At 35.2% G+C, this 20,129-nt stretch overlaps 1 protein-coding gene across 15 annotated transcripts in view; it reads right to left on the reverse strand.

The window, feature by feature from the left end:
- Positions 1-20,129, reverse strand: part of LOC143223043 (uncharacterized) — a 409,689-nt gene that overhangs the window by 164,208 nt on the left and 225,352 nt on the right. For 10 of the 15 annotated variants that reach the window (XM_076450437.1, XM_076450438.1, XM_076450436.1 and 7 more), the window contains one exon: positions 18,257-18,463. In XM_076450437.1, the coding sequence (XP_076306552.1) occupies positions 18,257-18,343 (87 nt within the window). In that variant the 5' untranslated portion in view covers positions 18,344-18,463. Of the gene's footprint in view, positions 1-18,256; positions 18,464-19,022; positions 20,046-20,129 lie in introns of those variants that run through there. The other 5 variants (XR_013012632.1, XM_076450439.1, XM_076450423.1 and 2 more) reach the window with 4 other exon arrangements.

A 20,129-nucleotide genomic window follows, 5' to 3' on the forward strand; every position in this document is an offset into this window, starting at 1 on the left:
TATTGAAAAATGCAGTGTCCCCTGGTATCATTTAATTGTGAAACTTTCAGAAATAGTTTATAACAATTGAACAACAAAGTTATCATTTGGTGTTAGTGTTACACCATTTTATATTATGTTTAATACCTATTTGTAAAATATTTCAAATAACACCTTTTTTCGCGTTGACTCTTGAAGAGGTTGAAATATTTTGTTAATTGGTTACACATTTATTATGAACCTACCTTGGTATATATATTCATTCGAGTTCTCATATAAGACTGACAACCTTATTTGTTTCTCCAGTTCTTGTAAATAACAAGTGAATTAATTCAAATAAAAATAATAAATAAATAGAAAGTGTTATGTATTCTTATCAATAAATATGATATTTAAACGTTTCACATAAAATCTACAATAATTAAAATTCACTTGTTTAATCTGTTTCACATTCTGTAGTGACTCATATTTTTAGCGCCTAGAGCTCCGCTACGATTAACGTATTCATCCTACTCAGCCTGATGAGCCCAGGTAATGGCGAAAGTCCTCGTCGGCCCTAGATATATATTATATGTAATGTGGTTGACATATTATATATCCAAGACTCACTCCTGCTTTCACTCGTGGGTTCTGAGAATTGGAGTTCACAAAATATACGTCCTACTGGTTAAATCTGGTTACTCAACAAAAGAAGGATGGAAGCATTTTATATTAAAAAATACAAACTTGCAAAGCAATAAAAAAAAAAAAAGGTTAATTTAATAGGTGAAAATTTCTATCTATTCTGTCGGGCAAAAACAACAATCTGAACTATTTAATTTAGATTTTAACATTTATACTTCAGTGATTTATTAGCAATGATGTTACAAGAAATATTTAATAGCCTAAAAAGAAAGAATTTGTTTGATTAAAATTCCAAACTTTACTTACACTTTACGTTTAAAACTATCAAGTTGTTGGTACAAATTAAAAATTGTATCGAAACAAAACTAAGTAAATCGTTTACCTTCGAGTGACGTATTTTAAATACGTAATCGTGATTAGCTAGAATTTAATTTCCCTTTTATTCATTTTGTGACACTAGGAAATAATCATTTTTTTCCTTTGATTCAAGAGAATGGTTCATCTGACAATAAAGGACCTCAATTTTGACACTTCAGAACTTCGGAGAAAGTGCAATCTGTGTTACTTCGATAATGCATTTTTCAAACCTTACTGACTATTAACAGTTTTAGCACAACATAAGGAATCTTAAAGTTATTAGAGGCCTCAACAAACTTGTGTTGTATAATTACTCTATAATTCTATTCTAGTATTTATTTCAAACATTTTCCTAATAAGTTTTATTCATTGAATGTTCTAGGCAAACATTTCTCAGTTGAAGTTTGAAAAGGAAAGTGAAATTAAAGTATCATTCGTGTAAACTGAACTTTACCAGCACAAAATCTTTATAACACAGGAATGGAAGGTAAAAGATGAAAGAGCACGTGACATTTTAATGTAGTGTGTGTAATATAGGTGGCAACTTGTATTTTTTTACTAGTTCTTTCTACAGAGTAATTTAACGGTATTTTAAATATTGAAACTTAAATTTAATATGTATTACTTTTTCTCAAAAACAGAGAACAAGAAACATAGCTACTGTGTATAAATTTGAAACCACCATTCATTCTCTAATACAAAGGAGTATATGATAAGACATAGCAATGATGTCAACTTAAGACTTATTTATTTAAACACCTCCAGATCGTGTGCTTCGTTTAAACTAATTCTGAAAAGGATGTCAAAACCAATAACTCTCGCATTTCTCAATACTGGAGCTTGTAACTTTAAGAAGTAAAGGTGTGACTGTTATACTAACGTCCAACATGAAGTAGCATTTCACATACTTACTAACTTTCCATTGAAAAAGTAGAAAACATATTTGCTGATCGTTATTATTATTATTATGCCTCTTGATTCCATGAAGGAACATAGGGCCGCAATCGCTTGCGGATTCATCAACAGGCTGGTTTTTAAATGAGTAAATTGTTAGTCTACCGCACAACCCCCAACCAGGAGGAGAAACCTGAGCTGTCCCTAATTTTGTAGTGTAAGACTAGAGGGAAGGCAGCTAGTCATCACCACCCACCGCCAACTCTTGGGCTACTCTTTTACCAACGAATAGTGGGATTGACCGTCACATTATAACGCCCCCGCGGCTGAAAGGGCGAGCATGTTTAGCGCGACTGGGATTCGAACCCGCGATCCTCGGATTACGAGTCGCACGCCTATCGCGCTCGGACATGCCGGGCACTTCTTGATCGTTAGAGTTATTATTTGTTTTTGTAAAATAGTAGATAAAATTTGATTTAGTATGTAACTTTAATACGTTTGATCAATATTTCAAGTACCTAAAGATGGCATAATATTGTCGAAATGTCGTGCATTTACAATAAAGTATTTTCATTACCCAGTCAAGCCGTCTTCAAACCTATATTTCAAGTAAGTTCATTCGTTTGTCGTTAAGTAAAACATAGTGTTACAGCTTTATGTAAAAAGATCCACGTGAAGTCATCGACAAAATTCTAAAAATGAAAGAATCGAAAACAAGACTTAAAAAATTAATAAAAAATACAATGTATGTGGTTCCACTGATGACAACCACAGGGCTTTAAAGTCATCTGAACTTTCCAAATCAGGTTTAGTACCTTACGTTCGTTTCAATCAGAAGCAAATGCAAAACTAGTAAGTGCCTTGCTGCAGAATTTCAAGAAAAGTCTAACGTCCTAGTTGACCTTTCCTAAGTGCCACGCAGGTCACGTCAAAAAAGTCTGAAAAGGTGCATTGCAGCAACAGAACTTTTATTAGAAAAATTAAACAAACAGGAGAGACTTAAATTTTCAGAAGATAAAACATTGGACAACTGTTATATGTGAAAGATTAAGTGGGTCTGAAGAACTCAGCTTGAGTGTTTTATAGAGTAGAAAGAAAACTCCAGAAACTAAGCATAGTGGAATTCAAGCATGGGACTGTTTAACTGTAATAATAAAAAGTTAAAGATCTCTACCGTATTAACGGAGTTTTAGATTCTGCTGGGTATAAGCAAGTGGTCATTCATCATGCTGTTCTTACTGGTCGTCGTTTCGAAAAACCAATACAACTTTCCAGCACGATAATGACCCCAACAAAAAGAACAAACCAGTATAACTGTGTCTTAATAAAAAAAAAAGAAACAAATGGAGCCCTTGCATGCTTAGAGTGATCTTCACAAATCCCAAACTTCAATAATGTTAAGTGTGTACAGGGCTATCTTGATCGATAAAAACAGAAAATAAGACAAAGTCAAAGGAGTAACAGTGAGCTACACTTCCAGACGTCTGGCCCTCAAAGTATACTGAGTGTCTCGATAAGTTTGAAGAAGGCATTACCTCCTAGAGGTGGTCGCAGAACCCATTAAAGAAATAAAAATCTAAGTTTGCTTTGTAAGTGTTTTATTCGTTTTTCAACATTATTAAATACCTCTACTAAGTAAACTCGGTGTGTTATCAATTTAAAACACAAAGTAGTGATTGAATGGGGTCTCTAATTTATGAACATTATTGTACGAATACATTTTACAACATAGCCAGAAGAGAATACTATGGGTATACTTGCGCTATTTGTCTAGAATAAGAACTACAAAAATAAGACTTCCAAAAATATAGTTCAAAAATTAAAATTTCGAGTCTAATTACACTAATTGAAAACGTACTGAAATGGTATAACACTTGCAGATAGTTATTCAGGTGTAGAGATTTACACTTTGAATTTCTATTGAAAAGACTTGTCATAAGTGAAGAAAAAGAGGAGTTATGAACTTGTAAAATATGAAAATACGTTCATGAACTAAGTTAGTTCATCCTTTTAATTCGCTACAGCTCCTCCTATTCTGGAACTAAAACTTATCCCAACCGGCCTGATAAGCCCGAGTATTAGGCGAAAGGTCTTGTCGGCAGTAGATATGGTAGATGTATTGTGGTTCACCTAACATAAAATACTCTTCTTTACTTTCACTAATAGGTTCTTGGAATTACCGTATATATGTAGACGCTTTTTTGTGTGTTTATTTCTTTCACAGAGAACACAGGATTTTATACCAGGCCAATCAATGAAACCATCTACGAATAGGTTTGGTTTGTTTTGAAATTTTGCGCAAAGATACACGAGAACCATCTACGCTAGCTGTCCATAATTTAGCAGTGTAAGACTAGACGAAAGGCAGCTAGTCTCCACCATCCACCGCCAACTCTTGGGCTGCTCTTTTGCAAACGAATAGTGGGATTGATCGTGACTTTATAAGGCCTCACAGCTGAAAGGACGAGCATGCTTAGTGTGACGGGTATTTGAACCCGTGACCCTCACATTAAGAGTCAACCTCCCTAATCACCTGGCTATGCCAGGCCGTATACAGATAGAAAGTAGATCCATGCATGACAAGTCTTCTGATCTTCCGAGGTAAATTCAAGAAAATACAGATAAACAAACTCTCACAATGACATAAATTCATGCATAAGATGTATAGAGGAAGACAAGATCCCTGAATCACTCATAGACAGTTTATGCATGCATAGTTGCTTTTGTTGTGTCAAGGCAAAGCTACATGTAGTGGACGATCTATCAAGCGCAGGCAATCAAACCCCAATTTTTAGCATTTCAAGCCCATGAACTTATACCGCTGACTAACCGACGTTCTATTTACGTATAGTGTCTTTACTTACCGCTGCTTTTGCTGCTATAGTTGTTTTATTATTGTAAGTCTGAAGGCAAATTTGGAGTTCTTAAATGCTAATGCCGACCAAAGATTTTAGTTTGATTTGGTTCGAATTTCGCGCAAAGCTACATGAGGGCTATCAGCACTAGCCATCCATAATTTAGCAGTATAAAATTAGAGGAAAGGCAGCTAGTCATCACCACCTACCACCAACTCTTGGGATACTCTTTTACCAACAAATAGTGGAATTGACCGTTATATTATAATGCCTCCACTGATGAAAGGTCAAGCATGTTTGATGTCACAGGGATTCGGATCCGTGACACTCAGATTACGAGTCAAGTGCCTTAACAACTTGGCCATGCCGGGCCTCCTGCCAATGATAACATTGCATTTGCTCAAGAAGAGTTTTTTATTAATCACAACGCTATACAATGAGTTATATGCGCTCTGTTCACTACAGGCATCGAAATCTTGTCTTTGGCGTTATAAGTCCGAAGACACACAGTTATACCACGGAGGTGGGCGTCACGAAGTGATTGATGATAAAATTACAGATCTACATCTAATTAGTCGATTTTATAATTTAAAACGCTCAGATATTCTTATTACCTGTGTTTTATTTTAATTTCAAACTAATAAAAACTTAAAACATATTTCAGAAACGATATATACAATCGTATAACGGTTACACAATACGATACTCGTATCGCCACACCTTTAGTATTTACCTTTTGGTATATTGTTTTTCTTACATCACGTTAAATATTGATTATCCTGGCATTTAATTGTTATCAAAAGAACTCTTTATTATTAATAAGGTAACGTTGGAACATTTACTTGATTGTTTATTTGTTTTGAATTAAGCACTAAGCTACACAATGGGCTATCTGTGCTCTGTCTACCACGGGTATCGAAACCCGGTTTTTAGAGTCTCCAGACATACCACTGTGCCACTGGGGGAGCACATTTACTTGAATATTCATCTTTTGATATCTACAAATTACAATTTTCTTTTTCGAATTTGTATAGGATCCGTTATAGGGTGGGTAGCGGGATCGAAACCTGACATCGAACATGCTGTCCTTAGTCATGGGCGTTAATGTGAAAGTTAATTTCACTCTTTGTTAGTTAGAATAGTGCAAGAGTAGGCGGTGGGTGTTGCTGACTCAGTGCCTTTCCTCTATTCTATCACTCCAAAATTAGAAACAGCTAGTGCAAGTAGGCAGCAAGTAACCATTTGCGAGGTTCCAAAGACAACTAATCTGTATCTACAAATAACTACATAGAGGCTTCGAATAAAATAACTGCTATTACCAGAAACAAACCTCATAACTCATTCAGAAATAAGTATATTTTATAGTGTGATGTTTGACTGGATTCAAATCTATAGTATTATTGATAACAAAAATACTTAAATAATCCCGTTTATTGGATAACGCTTGCATTTCCATGAGAGACAGGGAGGTGCATATCTGAAACGTGAAAAACGCATTGATTGGATGTTACAAGAAACAGCTATCAACATAAAAAACGTTTAAAACATATTTATTATTACCTCATTTGAAATGTTCATCGTATGCACGATAATGCCTGCTTCATTATATACTAAATGCTAATTTTGTGATATACTAAAATAGGAGTATATGTAACTTATTCCTTTCACGTAATTTCATTAACTCTGCTTAACAAAGTTAGTATTCTTGCATGGTACAAATAACACTTGCTTAGATGTTCCTCGAGACGATACTTTCATCAGCAGAAATACGTTAACAAGAAACTACCGTAAGGTTATTCTTTCTTCTTGACGTTGTAATTATGAGGCTATAGCTTCAAATAATTTAATTTTTTAAGTCCAGTACGATTGGTAATAAGTTTATATAAAAAATGCAAAGTTAATTTGAAAATGTTACACTATGTCTTTGATGATAGTAGATATTTTATTTAAAAAAAAAAAACGTTTAAATAAATGTGAATTTTTTTCTATCCTGTCGGGAGAAAAAAAACTTCATTATCCTGAAAATTAATACCAGATGTAAGGAATAACCTTACTCTACTATGGTCGTCATACTTCATTTTATAGTTCACCATTAGGCTTAAACTGTGAATTAATTAAACTGTAAGTACTTGATTAGAAATCGCCATAAGGATCGAAAACATTAAACAAGTGTGAAAGATAACTTGTTATCTTCTTCAAGCTGACGGAAAGACGAAAGAGCCATTTTCAACCAAGACCACTTTTATCTTTCTGTTCCAAAAAAAAAAAAAAGGAGAATAATTATTATCCGTTTCTTTTTCTTTCACGTTTTGACAATACGAGAAACCATAATGTGGAAGTTGACAAAAATGACAAACGTTTTTTGCTCGAAAAAATAAACATTGTAAAGAAATGTGTTGTTATTGAGTTTTACATGTAGTTCGGTCATGTTTGAATTATAAGAATAGGGTATAAATATTTCTTTCTCAATAATAGGACTTCAGTGCGTCTAGATGAAGTTGAAAGTCTGAAATGGGATGGATTGTTTGTTTGTTTGTTTGTTTGTTTGTTTGTTTTGGAATTTCGCACAAAGCTACTCGAGGGCTATCTGTGCTAGCCGTCCCTAATTTAGCAGTGTAAGACTAGAGGGAAGGCAGCTAGTCATCACCACCCACCACCAACTCTTGGGCTACTCTTTTACCAACGAATAGTGGATTTGATCGTAACATTATAACGCCCCCACGGCTGAAATGGCTAGCATGTTTGGTGCGACCGGGATTCGAACCCGCGAATTACGAGTCGAACGCCTTAACCCACCTGGCCATGCCGGACCTAAGATGGATATATGGGACAGTTTTTAAGTAACCAAGAAATTGAAATTTAAATGTCAAGGTTACAATAAATACGCTTAGCGGACATTTATATACGTACAGCGAAGGAGATATTTTAATTATAGTCATCAAGACCTTTTTATCCAATTAAATATAATGAGCGTAACAGTCATACAACACAAATATAAGAAATTTTTACATTTCGTATCAAGTGAAAATAGCACTTTTAGAAATATCCTTACAAACAGATGGCAGCACTAGCAATAAAAGGTTAAATATGTTTGTGTGTGTGTTTTTTTTTTATAGCAAACCCACATCAAGAGAAAAACGAATTCCTGATTCTAGACTAGCATTGTAAACTTAATGACTTGCCCTAGTCCACCGGGGGACAAAAGATAATTAAAGAAAAACATAATTTAACAACGGCTAAAAGTACATTGCAAATGTCACCAGACTTGCAAAATATCAATTGAAAATCTGGAAACTGTATTACAAGTCCTAACAACCAGCCTTAAATCATACATGCACAAACCTACCACTCAGATGTCTAAATGAAAATAAAAATTAAGAAAAATGGAAAAACACACGATGAAAATTCTGTAAAAATAGAAAACCAGATGAAACATACTGAACATATATATATCTTAGCAGAATTTACAACATAGCCACATTATTTTAATATATTTCCCCTGTTTTTGCATACCAAATTCCATATTTTCTAAACCGCACATTGACACATAAGACATATTGTTATTTCAACTTTTTCCTTTAGGAACAGTAAAATGTATTTTGTTTAGACCTATTATCAAGAAAATTTGAAAACTGCCAACAGAAAAGAGAAATTAATATAATTTAGCAGCACTAGTGGAGTTATGAGTTGACAAAGTTTAGCAGCACTAGAGAAATTATGAGTTGACAAAGTTTAGCAGCACTAGTGGAGTTATGAGTTGACAAAGTTTAGCAGCACTAGTGAAATTATGAGTTGACAAAGTTTAGCAGCACTAGTGAAATTATGAGTTGACAAAGTTTAGCAGCACTAGTGGAGTTATGAGTTGACAAAGTTTAGCAGCACTAGTGGAGTTATGAGTTGACAAAGTTTAGCAGCACTAGTGGAGTTATGAGTTGACAAAGTTTAGCAGCACTAGTGGAGTTATGAGTTGACAAAGTTTAGCAGCACTAGTGGAGTTATGAGTTGACAAAGTTTAGCAGCACTGGTGGAGTTATGAGTTGACAAAGTTTAGCAGCACTAGTGGAGTTATGAGTTGACAAAGTTTAGCAGCACTAGTGGAGTTATGAGTTAACAAATTTTATTGACCATTTTAGGCTTTGAATAACAAAAACAATCTATATTTTACTTCTCTTTGACATTTTGTCCATTTTTAAATCGGTCCAACATGGCTAGGTGATTAGGGCGCTCGACCCGTAATCTGAGAGTCGTAGATTCGAACCTCCGTCACAACAAACGTGCTCGCCCTCCCAGCGGTTGAGGCGTTATACTGTGACTATCAATCACACTATTTGTTGGTAAAAGAGTAGCCCAAAAGTTGGCGGTGGATGGTGATGACTAGCTGCCTTCCCACTTGTGTTACACTGCTAAATTAGGAACGGATAGCGCAGATAGCCTTCGAGTAGCTTTGCGCGAAAATTCAAAACAAACAAACAAACCATTTTGTCAACAAATTCCTGATATTACCCGAGTTTTTCTGATGCGTGCTTACACTAAAACATAATACATATATATGTGACACATTCTGTCATATTCTATCTTCTGAATACATTTATGTTACTTTTGCAAATATGAAAATGTGGTGATTATTTCTCAGCGTGATATAGCATTAAATGTTTATTAAATTTTGAAATAAATACAGTATGTTGTTTGAAAGCACCACCAACTTATATGCAGCTTGAACTAAGAGTGGCTCATTAAAGGAATCTTCAAAGACAAAAGCTCTTTTTCATAACTGTTACCATCACATCAAAACACTAGTTTTCTAGCTTTTGTTGAGACTATAATATTGACTAGTTATTCTTCATAATAAGTCTCTAAAGTGAGATTAGCAGAAATTAAAGCTACGCAGTCGGGTATTCAATTATCTTTTATATTTGCTGGAACAGTTCACCTGATTCGAGTTACTGTATGAGCTGATGTATTCTGTTAAACAAAAACTCTCTAGTGGTATGTATAGTAAGGAAAACAAGAAACGTTAAAAAGGAGGAAAATTAACCCAAAAGCGGTGATAAACGTGGAAATGTTTCCGATCAGGTCGTAAGTGTTTAATAATCTAATTCTTCTGTTACCATATATCTTAAAATAACGAGAAAGCTGTTTGTGGAAAGTTAGATTAGAGAAGTTTTAGCAGTAGTAGTATGCGTTTTCATTTATGATTGAAATAGTTTCACTTGTTTCTTGTTAATGTAAAACTACGCAAGGGGCCATCGTGGGTATCGAAACCGGATTTCTAGTATCAAAAGTTCTCAGACAAGATGGGGCACCAAGATGGGGCAGGGTGAAAGGTTGAGAGGGTAACACAAATTTAATTTGTTTACATCGCAGAGAGTTCGAATATCTTACTTTCAGAGTTCGAATATCTTACTTTCGGACAAATAACATGTATTGAGTTAATAGTTTTTACATTGAAGTATGACCAAGTGCTTAGGATGCTCGATTCTCACTCCACGGGTCTCTGGCTCGAGTCCCCCTCTCTCTAAACATACTCACTGTTACAGATGTGGAAAGTGTTATAATGTTTCAGTCAATCCTAGTATTCGTTGGTAAAAAAGTAACTCAAGCGATGATGACTCTAGTCTTTTTTTTGTTAAGTTATAAAAGACTAGTGCAGATAGCCCCGGTATAGATTTGCGCGAAATTCAAAAGAAATCAAAACTTATTCCGAAGACTAAATTCAGAAAACATATTTTAGGAGCTCGAAGCGTTTATAATATAATGAATGAAAACTAATGGAAGTTCTGTTTCATTTATTTTCTTCTTCCTTTGATAAAAAAAAAAACGTTTAAAGTGGTTTTTTTCCGGAAAAAATACATGTTGTCACTTTGTTGTCAGCAAAAGATTCCAAAATAAGAATACTTGGAGTGTTGATAAGGTATTGAGTTTATCTTCAACCAGAACTCTGGAAAAGCTGTTTTCAGGATATCTTTAGTATCCAGAGCTCACTGCAAAATTAGTGACGGCTAGCGCAGATAGCCCTCGTGTGGCTTTGCGCGAAATTCAAAACAAACTAAACAAACTGTCACATGAATATCAGGTCTGATTTTCAAATACTGGACTGGGAGGAAGAAGTGCCAGTGGTTTAGTTTATCATAATTATAGCATTATAACAACTGATGATGATTTAAAATATTCGGTTCTACGACATTTCGCAGCCTCAATTTCGCTCCCGACTGCCAACGAGCTCGGCTGTCAAACTGTTGGCTGTCAAGAGTCGGGTGCGAAATTGCGGCTGCGAAATGTCGGGGTACCAAAATATTCAGTGTATGAAGATGTACAAATTTTACTGGTTTCAGTTTTTTTTTTTCCTCAATGTAAAGTTATCTTCTCATATAATACTAATGGTAGACTTCACCCTAATTTTTGGCGATATTGTTTGGGATATGATATTAGTGGTAAAACTACTTAATACTTTACAGTAACTCAAAGGCACATCTATAAACTTATAACGCTAAAACCCAAGCTTCGAAACCCGTTGTAGGCACAACACAAAGAGTCCATTGCGTAGCTTTGCGTTTAACAACAGCATCAATATAGGTCTTTTTATTACTGTCATTGCTCTTTATTGTATATTTAAAAACATAATTCCTGTGATAACGTAAGTTTGGAAACAACCTACATAGCATGAAAGCACACATATAGTTTATTTAACAAAGTTCAAGCGGCGAAGACACTTAGATCTGATTATACAGAGAAGTACTGCATTTTTTTATACATATAGACATATTTATTTATTTATCAGTTTTTGAATCTTTGTGAGTTTTGTATTTCTTCTCTGTTATGATATGTCATGTTCGTGGACATGACGATTTATCAACTAATTGATACTAACCTGGAATGAAAGACAATTCTTTTATCTAAGGTTAGCATACAATCAAAATCTAATTCAGTAGGGTTATCGCCGATAATTAAAGTTACTACTTCCTACAAGTCGTAGTAATAAGTATTAACGACTATTTTCAGACACATAAATTAGGTTACCTTCATATTCAATTCTTCATCACCTTGAAAACGCCTATCTTATAGACAGAATAAAATTATTTTCATTAAAGTGACGTCACTTTTTCATTTACTGGAACGAATTAGGTTGTTGTTGTTGTTTTGAATTAAGCACAAAGCTACACAATGGGCTGTCTGTGCTCTGCCCATCACGGGTGTCAAAACCCGGTTTTTAGCGTTGTAAATCCGCAGACATACCGCTGAACCACTAGGGGCTCGAATTAGGTAAATATCGGCTCTTTCTTTCTTATTTTTTTAAGGTTGGGATGTTCAGAATATCTTAACTGTCAAAGATCCCCCCTCTAGTGGCACAGCGGTATGTCTGCAGACTTATAATGCTAAATATCGGATTTCAATCTCCGTGGTGGGCAGAGCACAGATAGCCCATTCAATCAAACGTTGAAAGACCTGCCTAGAATATTACAACGCCATAAAATAAACAAATTTAAAGATTTTTCTTATTATTATTTCCATCAGTTTATTGCACTAATGACCAAACAACAAGCGTGATTATGGTGTTACTTGTTAGGGTATTCTCAAAAAGCTACGCTGGGGCTATCTGCGCTAGTCGCTCCTAATTTTGAACTAATAGAATAGAAGAAAGACAACTAATGAACAGTACAAAAACGCAAATTCTTGAAATACTGTAATGTAATGAAATAGTAGGATTTCTCTGTCCACTCTCATAACGTATTCAGAACCTCAAAGTGCGGAATGCTATTTTGCTGAAACAATTTGCGACCAATCGGCCCTCGGATTCTCAATTCGGCACAATAGATATTAAGCCACACGTAAAACAAAAAGTATAACAACGACCTAAAAGTTTGTCCTCAACACGTGTTTAATACAAGAATAAAATAATTGTTTTTAGTGACTGCTTAGCTCGAGAAGGTGTAACCATATTAGCAATATTATCTAATCAATTCTGTTTTTAAACAACTAGTACCAAGCGATCATATCTTAAGGTGTAGCCATAACACCCTTCACTTTAACTATATAACATTCAAGCTCTCGAAGTGACATTCCTTCAGACCACAGATTTTTGTACGTTTACTTGCTTGTTCATCAGAACAGCACCTTATGCACACAATGAACTAAACTGACAGGTCAGATATTCTAAGGTCTAGGTACAGCCGTCAATAATTTCAAAACGCATCTTGGAAGGAAGGCACCCGGTTGATAGTATCAGCCGAGTAAAAAAGGCTTCTCATAGTTGAATAGAGAAACTGACTGTTACATTTATTATGCACTAACAGATGTAAGTGCAAACTCTTTACAGTAGCTGTACATCTCAAACCCGGAAATCTTGATTTATCAGTCTTATACGCTAATCATTAGACCACTCTGTATATCCTATTCCATTGTCAAACTTAACGCTTTGTTCATCTTTATACTCTAGAAGTACAACTGTATTTCAAACATAATAGATACATAAAGAACATGAAATATTTCGAAATTCCTTACTGGCTCACCTGAGCTTTTCAATCGGTTTTTGTAGGAAAAGTTGACAAAGCGAACTAATTAGAACGTATTTACTTTTCAAAAAAACATGAACAAACTACAGTTATTCAAGAAAGTCCGATGTCATTGCAGAACAGTATGTCAATTGCTTGAACTAATATCTTTACGCCTGCATGTGGCTTACTTACAGAATAATTGTTTGTTTGTTTTTGAATTTCGCACAAAGCTACTCGAGGGCTATCTGTGCTAGCCGTCCCTAATTTAGCAGTGTAAGACTAGAGGGAAGGCAGCTAGTCCTCACCACCCACCGCCAACTCTTGGGCTACTCTTTTACCAACGAATAGTTGGATTGATCGTTACATTATAACGCCCCCACGGCTGGGAGGGCAAGCATGTTTGGCGCGATGGGGATGTGAACCCGCGACTCTCAGATTACGAGTCGCACGCCTTAACACGCTTGGCCAAGCCGGGCCTTACTTACAGAAGAAAAAGACGAAACAATTATTCTAATGCAGTAAACTGGTTAGGCTTGGTGTTTGAAAGACAAACTTCCAAAATAAAAATAAATGAATGTTGAATTATCAAAGAAGTATGAACGTCAACACTCTTACTTGGAAATATTGATAATCACTATATCAGGAGCTGTGTACAGTACAGAAACATGGGCAACAAATATACATCTAGTTTGTGTAAACCCAAATTTACAAAGAACTGGCACGTATTGCAAAATTACATGTTACCGAACCGTTTTAAGTTTGCAACTACCATAGAACAGTGTATCACATAACTCCGAATCTATATAAATCTAGTTAAAACTGAGATCAGCAAAACGTTTTGATACTTTTTAAGTTAGTCATTCAAACAAGTAAAGACTTGATCGTGAAATACATTAGTCTGCAAATTGAGAACGTTAGTTATGTGTGTATAAGGTTGAATTGGCCTGTTTTATGGCATCAGTCGCATGATAAAAACTTATGTATCTATGAGGTTGAACTGACCTATTTTATAGCATCAGTCGCATGATATATAGTTATGTATCTATGAGGTTGAACTGGCCTGTTTTATACCATCAGTCAAACATATAAAGTTATATATCTATGAGGTTGAACTGGCCTGTTTTATAGCATCAGTCAAACATATAAAGTTATATATCTATGAGGTTGAACTGGCCTATTTTATAGCATCAGTCAAGTGATATATAGTTACATATCGATAACATTCAGTTGGCATGTTTTATGTCATCAGTCAAATAATATATAGTTATATATCGATAACGTTGAACTGACCTGTTTTATATCATCAGTTAAATGATATATAATTACATATGAATAACGTTGAACTGGGATGTGTAATAACAATAAGTTTGTTACACGCCATTTAAGACACTAGCTTTTTTAATTCCAGACATGGGTTAATATAACATCTTACATATATGTTTGTGCAAGTATATACGCACGGTACTCAGCTTTCTCTTCAGGAGAGCAACTTTCGGATTACCATCATTGGCCCAACTAGACCTCGAGGGATGCTTAGTAAAAATATATATATACATGGGACCCCTTAACCACTGTTGTGGGAGTGGGACTCAGAGAGTCGTGAACGTGACCCAGCGTGTAATACGGGTAGTTGCACTCGTATTTATCATATCTAAAGTTTTTTGAAGTGCTCTAGTGGTTAGTTGCTATAGGTTTGTTGTTGAAAGGATGCGGGTTCGAGACTTCCTTGCGCCATGTATTGTGTATTTATCTCAATTACCTCAGTCTACTGAGCTACATAATGGGTTCCAACAGTTAGCTGAAGGTCAACCTGCGATGGAATGGTATCCCATCCCGGGAGAAATGTGTCACTATTATGATTCGCTTGTGGCACAGGAAACCCTCAGTGTTAAACATTGGCTTTCTGTGCTTCTCAGACACGAAGATTTACTATTTTACTTTTAATTAGTTATATCTGAAGTCTGATAATAACTTTATTCTTGAGAATATCAACTTTCATATTCTCAAATCTAAAGATTTATTTAATGTTTTTATTTTTCTTGTTTTAACTGCATTCTCTGTTGAATTGAACAAGAACTCATGGAGTTATAAGTTGACTGATGTTACATATCCTGTACGGAAGGCTTAAATTGAATTTCCTTGGAAACTGGAAAGATCAGGACAAGGTCTTTATCCAAAACAGATATTTATTATTTTATGTAAATGTAAACGATAAAAAACGTTCTAATTTAGTGAGAGACCCGTAAACGAGACCCGTATACATTTGTTCTAAGTTCATGTTATACAGTTTCTGGGGAATGTATCCACAATATTCTACTCTAAAGTGTTTCGAACTGAGCCTTCAATAGGCTTTTGTTTGCAGGAGCAACAAGTGGCTTATCTTGAACTGCAAATAACGAGTCATCAACCTAAATTATGCTAGGTTTGGAGCCTAATAAGTGAGTTAATACCTTAATGGATGTTATCAGTGGATCTTAAGTATTGGGTTAACATTGTAATAAATCGTATATATGGATCGTAAATAATTGAGTTAGCACCTTAATCAATGTTTCCTGTACGTATTCAAAAGTGGCTATGGAATTCTTAATAAGGGATATCTTAAGTTTTGAGATCGTAAAGAGTGGGTCGTCTCCTTGCTAGCTAAGACCTACAGGTCGTAAAAGGTTAGTCAGTTTAATAAATCGGTTATTGGTACCTTTATATACGTAGTAGGTACTTCAATGATTGTTTATTTCTAAGTCTTAAAACGAAGATCATGGTATCAGTGAACATCAGAGTGTCGAAAAGAGTTAGCCAAAATCTCAGTTCTTGCTGTTGGTTAAAATTATTAAGACAGAATTACCGACCACAAAATATTCTAACAATACTTGCTGTTGATCAAAATGATTAACACAGAATTACTTACTACAAAATATTCTAACAATACTTGCTGTTGATCAAAATGATTAACACAGAATTACTGACTACAAAATATTCTAACAATACATGCTATTGATCAAAATGATTAACACAGAATTACCTACCACAAAATATTTTAATTGTTTAAAAACAACAACAATTTAACTGTGGAAATGATGACTTATATTTGGTCCGAATTAAAGCAAGTCTTGTTGGACTGAAATTTAAGTTACATTATAAATTGCAAATTAATTATATATATATATGTATGTATATCTAAATAGTTCGACATCCTTTCATGTTAAGTTTTTATGGACTTTATGTCGGAACGTGTAATAAATATCTTATCATTGCATTATAAATTATTGTTCGATGACTGGAGTCAAAATCTATCTGATATATAGTGTTAATAATGTGAGGAGAATCCAGCACGAATATTCTATGACGTACTACGTTGCAAGATAAACTCTAAAGTATTATTCAAAACGTTTTGCACACTGCTTCGTTTCAACTAACAGGTTTATCGACACTGAAAGGGCCAGCTAACATCCTTTTTCTTCTGAGCCATCGATTGTTCCACCATCTCGCACAGAAAGCTTAATGTAAGTTGCACCAAAAGTATCGTATTGATATTACCCTTCCCCCCCAATAAGGGATTCTAAATGATATTTAAATAAACCGCTTAAACAGAGAGATAGAGACTTACTCTGCGGTTTTCAACGTGGTTTCATATAATAAATAAACATATCATGCCCTGAGTTCTATAGAAAATTAGAAACTCATAAAATGTTATCAAATTGCTAGTTGGATTATAATATACAAGCCGGTTATTTTTTAAACTGTAACTTGTTTGTTAACCATGTCATGATTTTAAACATGATACAGTGAAACATGCGTTACGAAAAACATATATAAACTACAACATTAACAGATGTTTTAATTGCTATAGAAACATATTTTAACCAGTACACTAGTGTTACTCGTTAAAGTAATAACTGAATCTAAAAACTGATCACAGTGAAAATTGTTACACGTTGTTACAACAATGACTTATTCTTTAAATTATAAGGTTCATTAGGTATATATGCTAGAAGCAATGATATAGTATTGTCAATAATAAATCTACTTGTACCAAACAGATTTATAAACTATGTAAGTAACACTATAAAAGAACATAACTGGAGACAAGTGCTAAAAGTATGTTGTTAATGTTATTGCTTTTAAACTCAGTGCAGTATTGTATATGCACACGTAATAATTACTCTTATTTAGGGTGTAATTTTTCAAATCATAAAATTAATTGTGTTTAGTTACTGTTTCGATCGGTCATCATGCAGTTTTGGATCACGACTAAACACCGTGTGATATTACTGCGTTCTCAAGTCGAACGCATGCTCTTAATATGAACAAAGAAAAGCTGTATAAGAATATACAGTGTTGCAAGTGTGAACATTTTTAATGTCACTGAAAAAGTCGTCAGTTGAAAAGCGGCAAGCAACTGAGTTGATGTAAACTAATTAAGTTTTGGCTCCAATTTACATAACAGCAACTGAATGTGTGAAAGAACATCTAATTCCTGATGTAATTACACACATACACCAAAGCGACACCGTTTTTTCGCTTATGTGAAACTTTGAAGAGTCGCAAACTGTCTTATGTCATTTCTATAGCTTTTCTTAAAAACTGAATACAGAGACTTTGATGTTGAAACTCACGTTCCCATTAACTGGACATATGTCCTAACCAGCTGAGACGGTCCTCGATAGTATAACTGAGTGGAACACCTGTTTCGGTTCAAGCTCTTCAAGGTGTAATTCTTTTCAGAAATATGAAGCACCACATATTACACTACTTTAGGACGATTCGATTTTTTTTTTTTACATTAAACATTAGCAAGACACTTGTCACCTACCGTAATTTTAGAATAATCCTAAACTTAGTTATTTCTGTAAGTTACTCAAGTCGTTTTCAAGTTTCACTTGCCAATGATCCTTCTAGACTTTGAATATTTATTTCTAATGTCTAACCATATTAAATAAAGTTAAGTACCCACAGAACTTTCTAAGTTTACGCGATTTTGACGTGTGTTTTACCATCACTTTCATTTATCGTTATATCTAACTTATGTACTCATTAATTAAACTATCTAAACTGTACCTCAACTCCATTCCACATATAATGAACATCATGTGGTGAAGGGTGCGAGGGTAAATTCACGTGGGCATGGTCAGCCATCATAGACATCCAGTGCACAAGGCCTGATGAGGGTGACACCGAACGTACAGGGGCAGCTGAATTGGGAGCAGACAGACCCGGTGACTTAACATACGAATCTGGAGTAGGAGGCCATACCAGAGCCGTTTTCTAAGTGGGTGAATAAAAACAAATTGTAACCGAAAAAAAATCTTTAATTCTTAAACATAAACTGTCAAAACATAACACATATAAAACAATAAAATAAAAATATAATGTAATTACATTAGACAGATGTAATAAAGCTCCCAAAATAAAACGTTGCAAATTAATAGAGTACCATCATGAGTAGATGTATTCGCTGAACTTTTAACAATACAAAATGAAATGTAAAAAATTAGCACATATGTAACTAAATATATAAAAAAAATTACAAATATAAACACTTATTTATTATTCTAACCACAGCTAGAAATATATGAATCTTACAATCCAGAGTTCTGAGTTTTTGATATTACTAAAGAGACATCTAAATAAAGTTAAGACAAATAAATGTAAAACCGAAGGTGTTAATTGATTAAAATAAATTTGTTCGCCACACTATTTGTTGGGATCCAATCCTCTTTCCAGCACACTTACCCCATATTATTCTCTTTTTTTTACCTTGATTTCATTCTGAAAATTAAAATAAGAGGGAAGTGTTCCCGAAAATAGCGTAAAACTACATTACCGAATACATGGACGCTGAACCACCAAGAACACCAAGTCTGGGAATTGTATTGAAAGAGTCCACGTTTTTGCCTGAAAAATAGCAATGTTGGCCACTGTAAAAACTCTCCGACCCTGTGCTGGAACCCGACGAGGGTGGGGACCCCAGGGTAGCAGCTGGTGGGTAGCCGGGCTCGGCTAACCCGTTCTCTTGCTTTATCGACACGGCGTAAGGTGATGTCCGCGGATACCTCGGAAAGCCTACATCAGGATGGTGGAATTCCAAACAGGACTGCATGTGCATGAGAAAGCCGGAGCCAGTTTCAAATTACACGTAGTTCACCACACAACGTGACGAATTCACACGCTACAAAGCCGCGTAGAGCTAACACTGTCGCCTAGAGCAACTTCCAACTTCTTTAAACGCTGCTCCGGACAAAACAGTGTGAATTGTTTGGCCACTGAGAGAGATCTGAACGGTGAGCCAGTGCAGTACTGTACTCAAAGTCTTGTGGACGAACTGATTAGCCGCGCGTCTCAGCCAAGAACCGCCTGCTGCCACTGATCGGCATGTGGTAAGTTCTACGTGAGCAGTCGCCAACTGAGTCCAACTACATCGCGAGCCCCGCGGTAAACTACAGTGTTTTTTCCTATTTTCAACTCCTTTCTGATGGGCTCAATACAGTCATTTCAGGTGCTGTGCTGTAACAGTCGAAAGCGCCACCGCCTTGAAGTACGTTCCAACTCTCAAGACGCCACTAGTGTCGGGCTCACGTCACGTGCGAATGTGCAGTAGCTTCTTCCCCGCCCTTCCACACAACACTGACGCCCCTCACACTTCCCCTCTTCTTTTACGTTCCCCCTCCAGGGGCCTTCTTACCTCCATATGTGATGTCTTCTTATGTTTCTTATTCAACTCTCCGGAACGTACGAAAAGCGCTTACAGTTGTAACAACAACAGCAATTAATTGCAAGTGCAATTTCAAATGTTTGTTCTAACATTCTATAGGTTTTATTTATTGAATTGTTTTTCCCGTCCTCAGTCTCAATACATTTTGTAAGGAGGCTGCTGAAACTATGATAAAAAAAAATCACTTTTTGTGTGATTTGTTTACAAGTTAAACATCAC

The sequence above is a fragment of the Tachypleus tridentatus genome, chromosome 8, assembly GCF_004210375.1.
Source record: "Tachypleus tridentatus isolate NWPU-2018 chromosome 8, ASM421037v1, whole genome shotgun sequence".
NCBI lineage: Eukaryota > Metazoa > Arthropoda > Merostomata > Xiphosura > Limulidae > Tachypleus > Tachypleus tridentatus.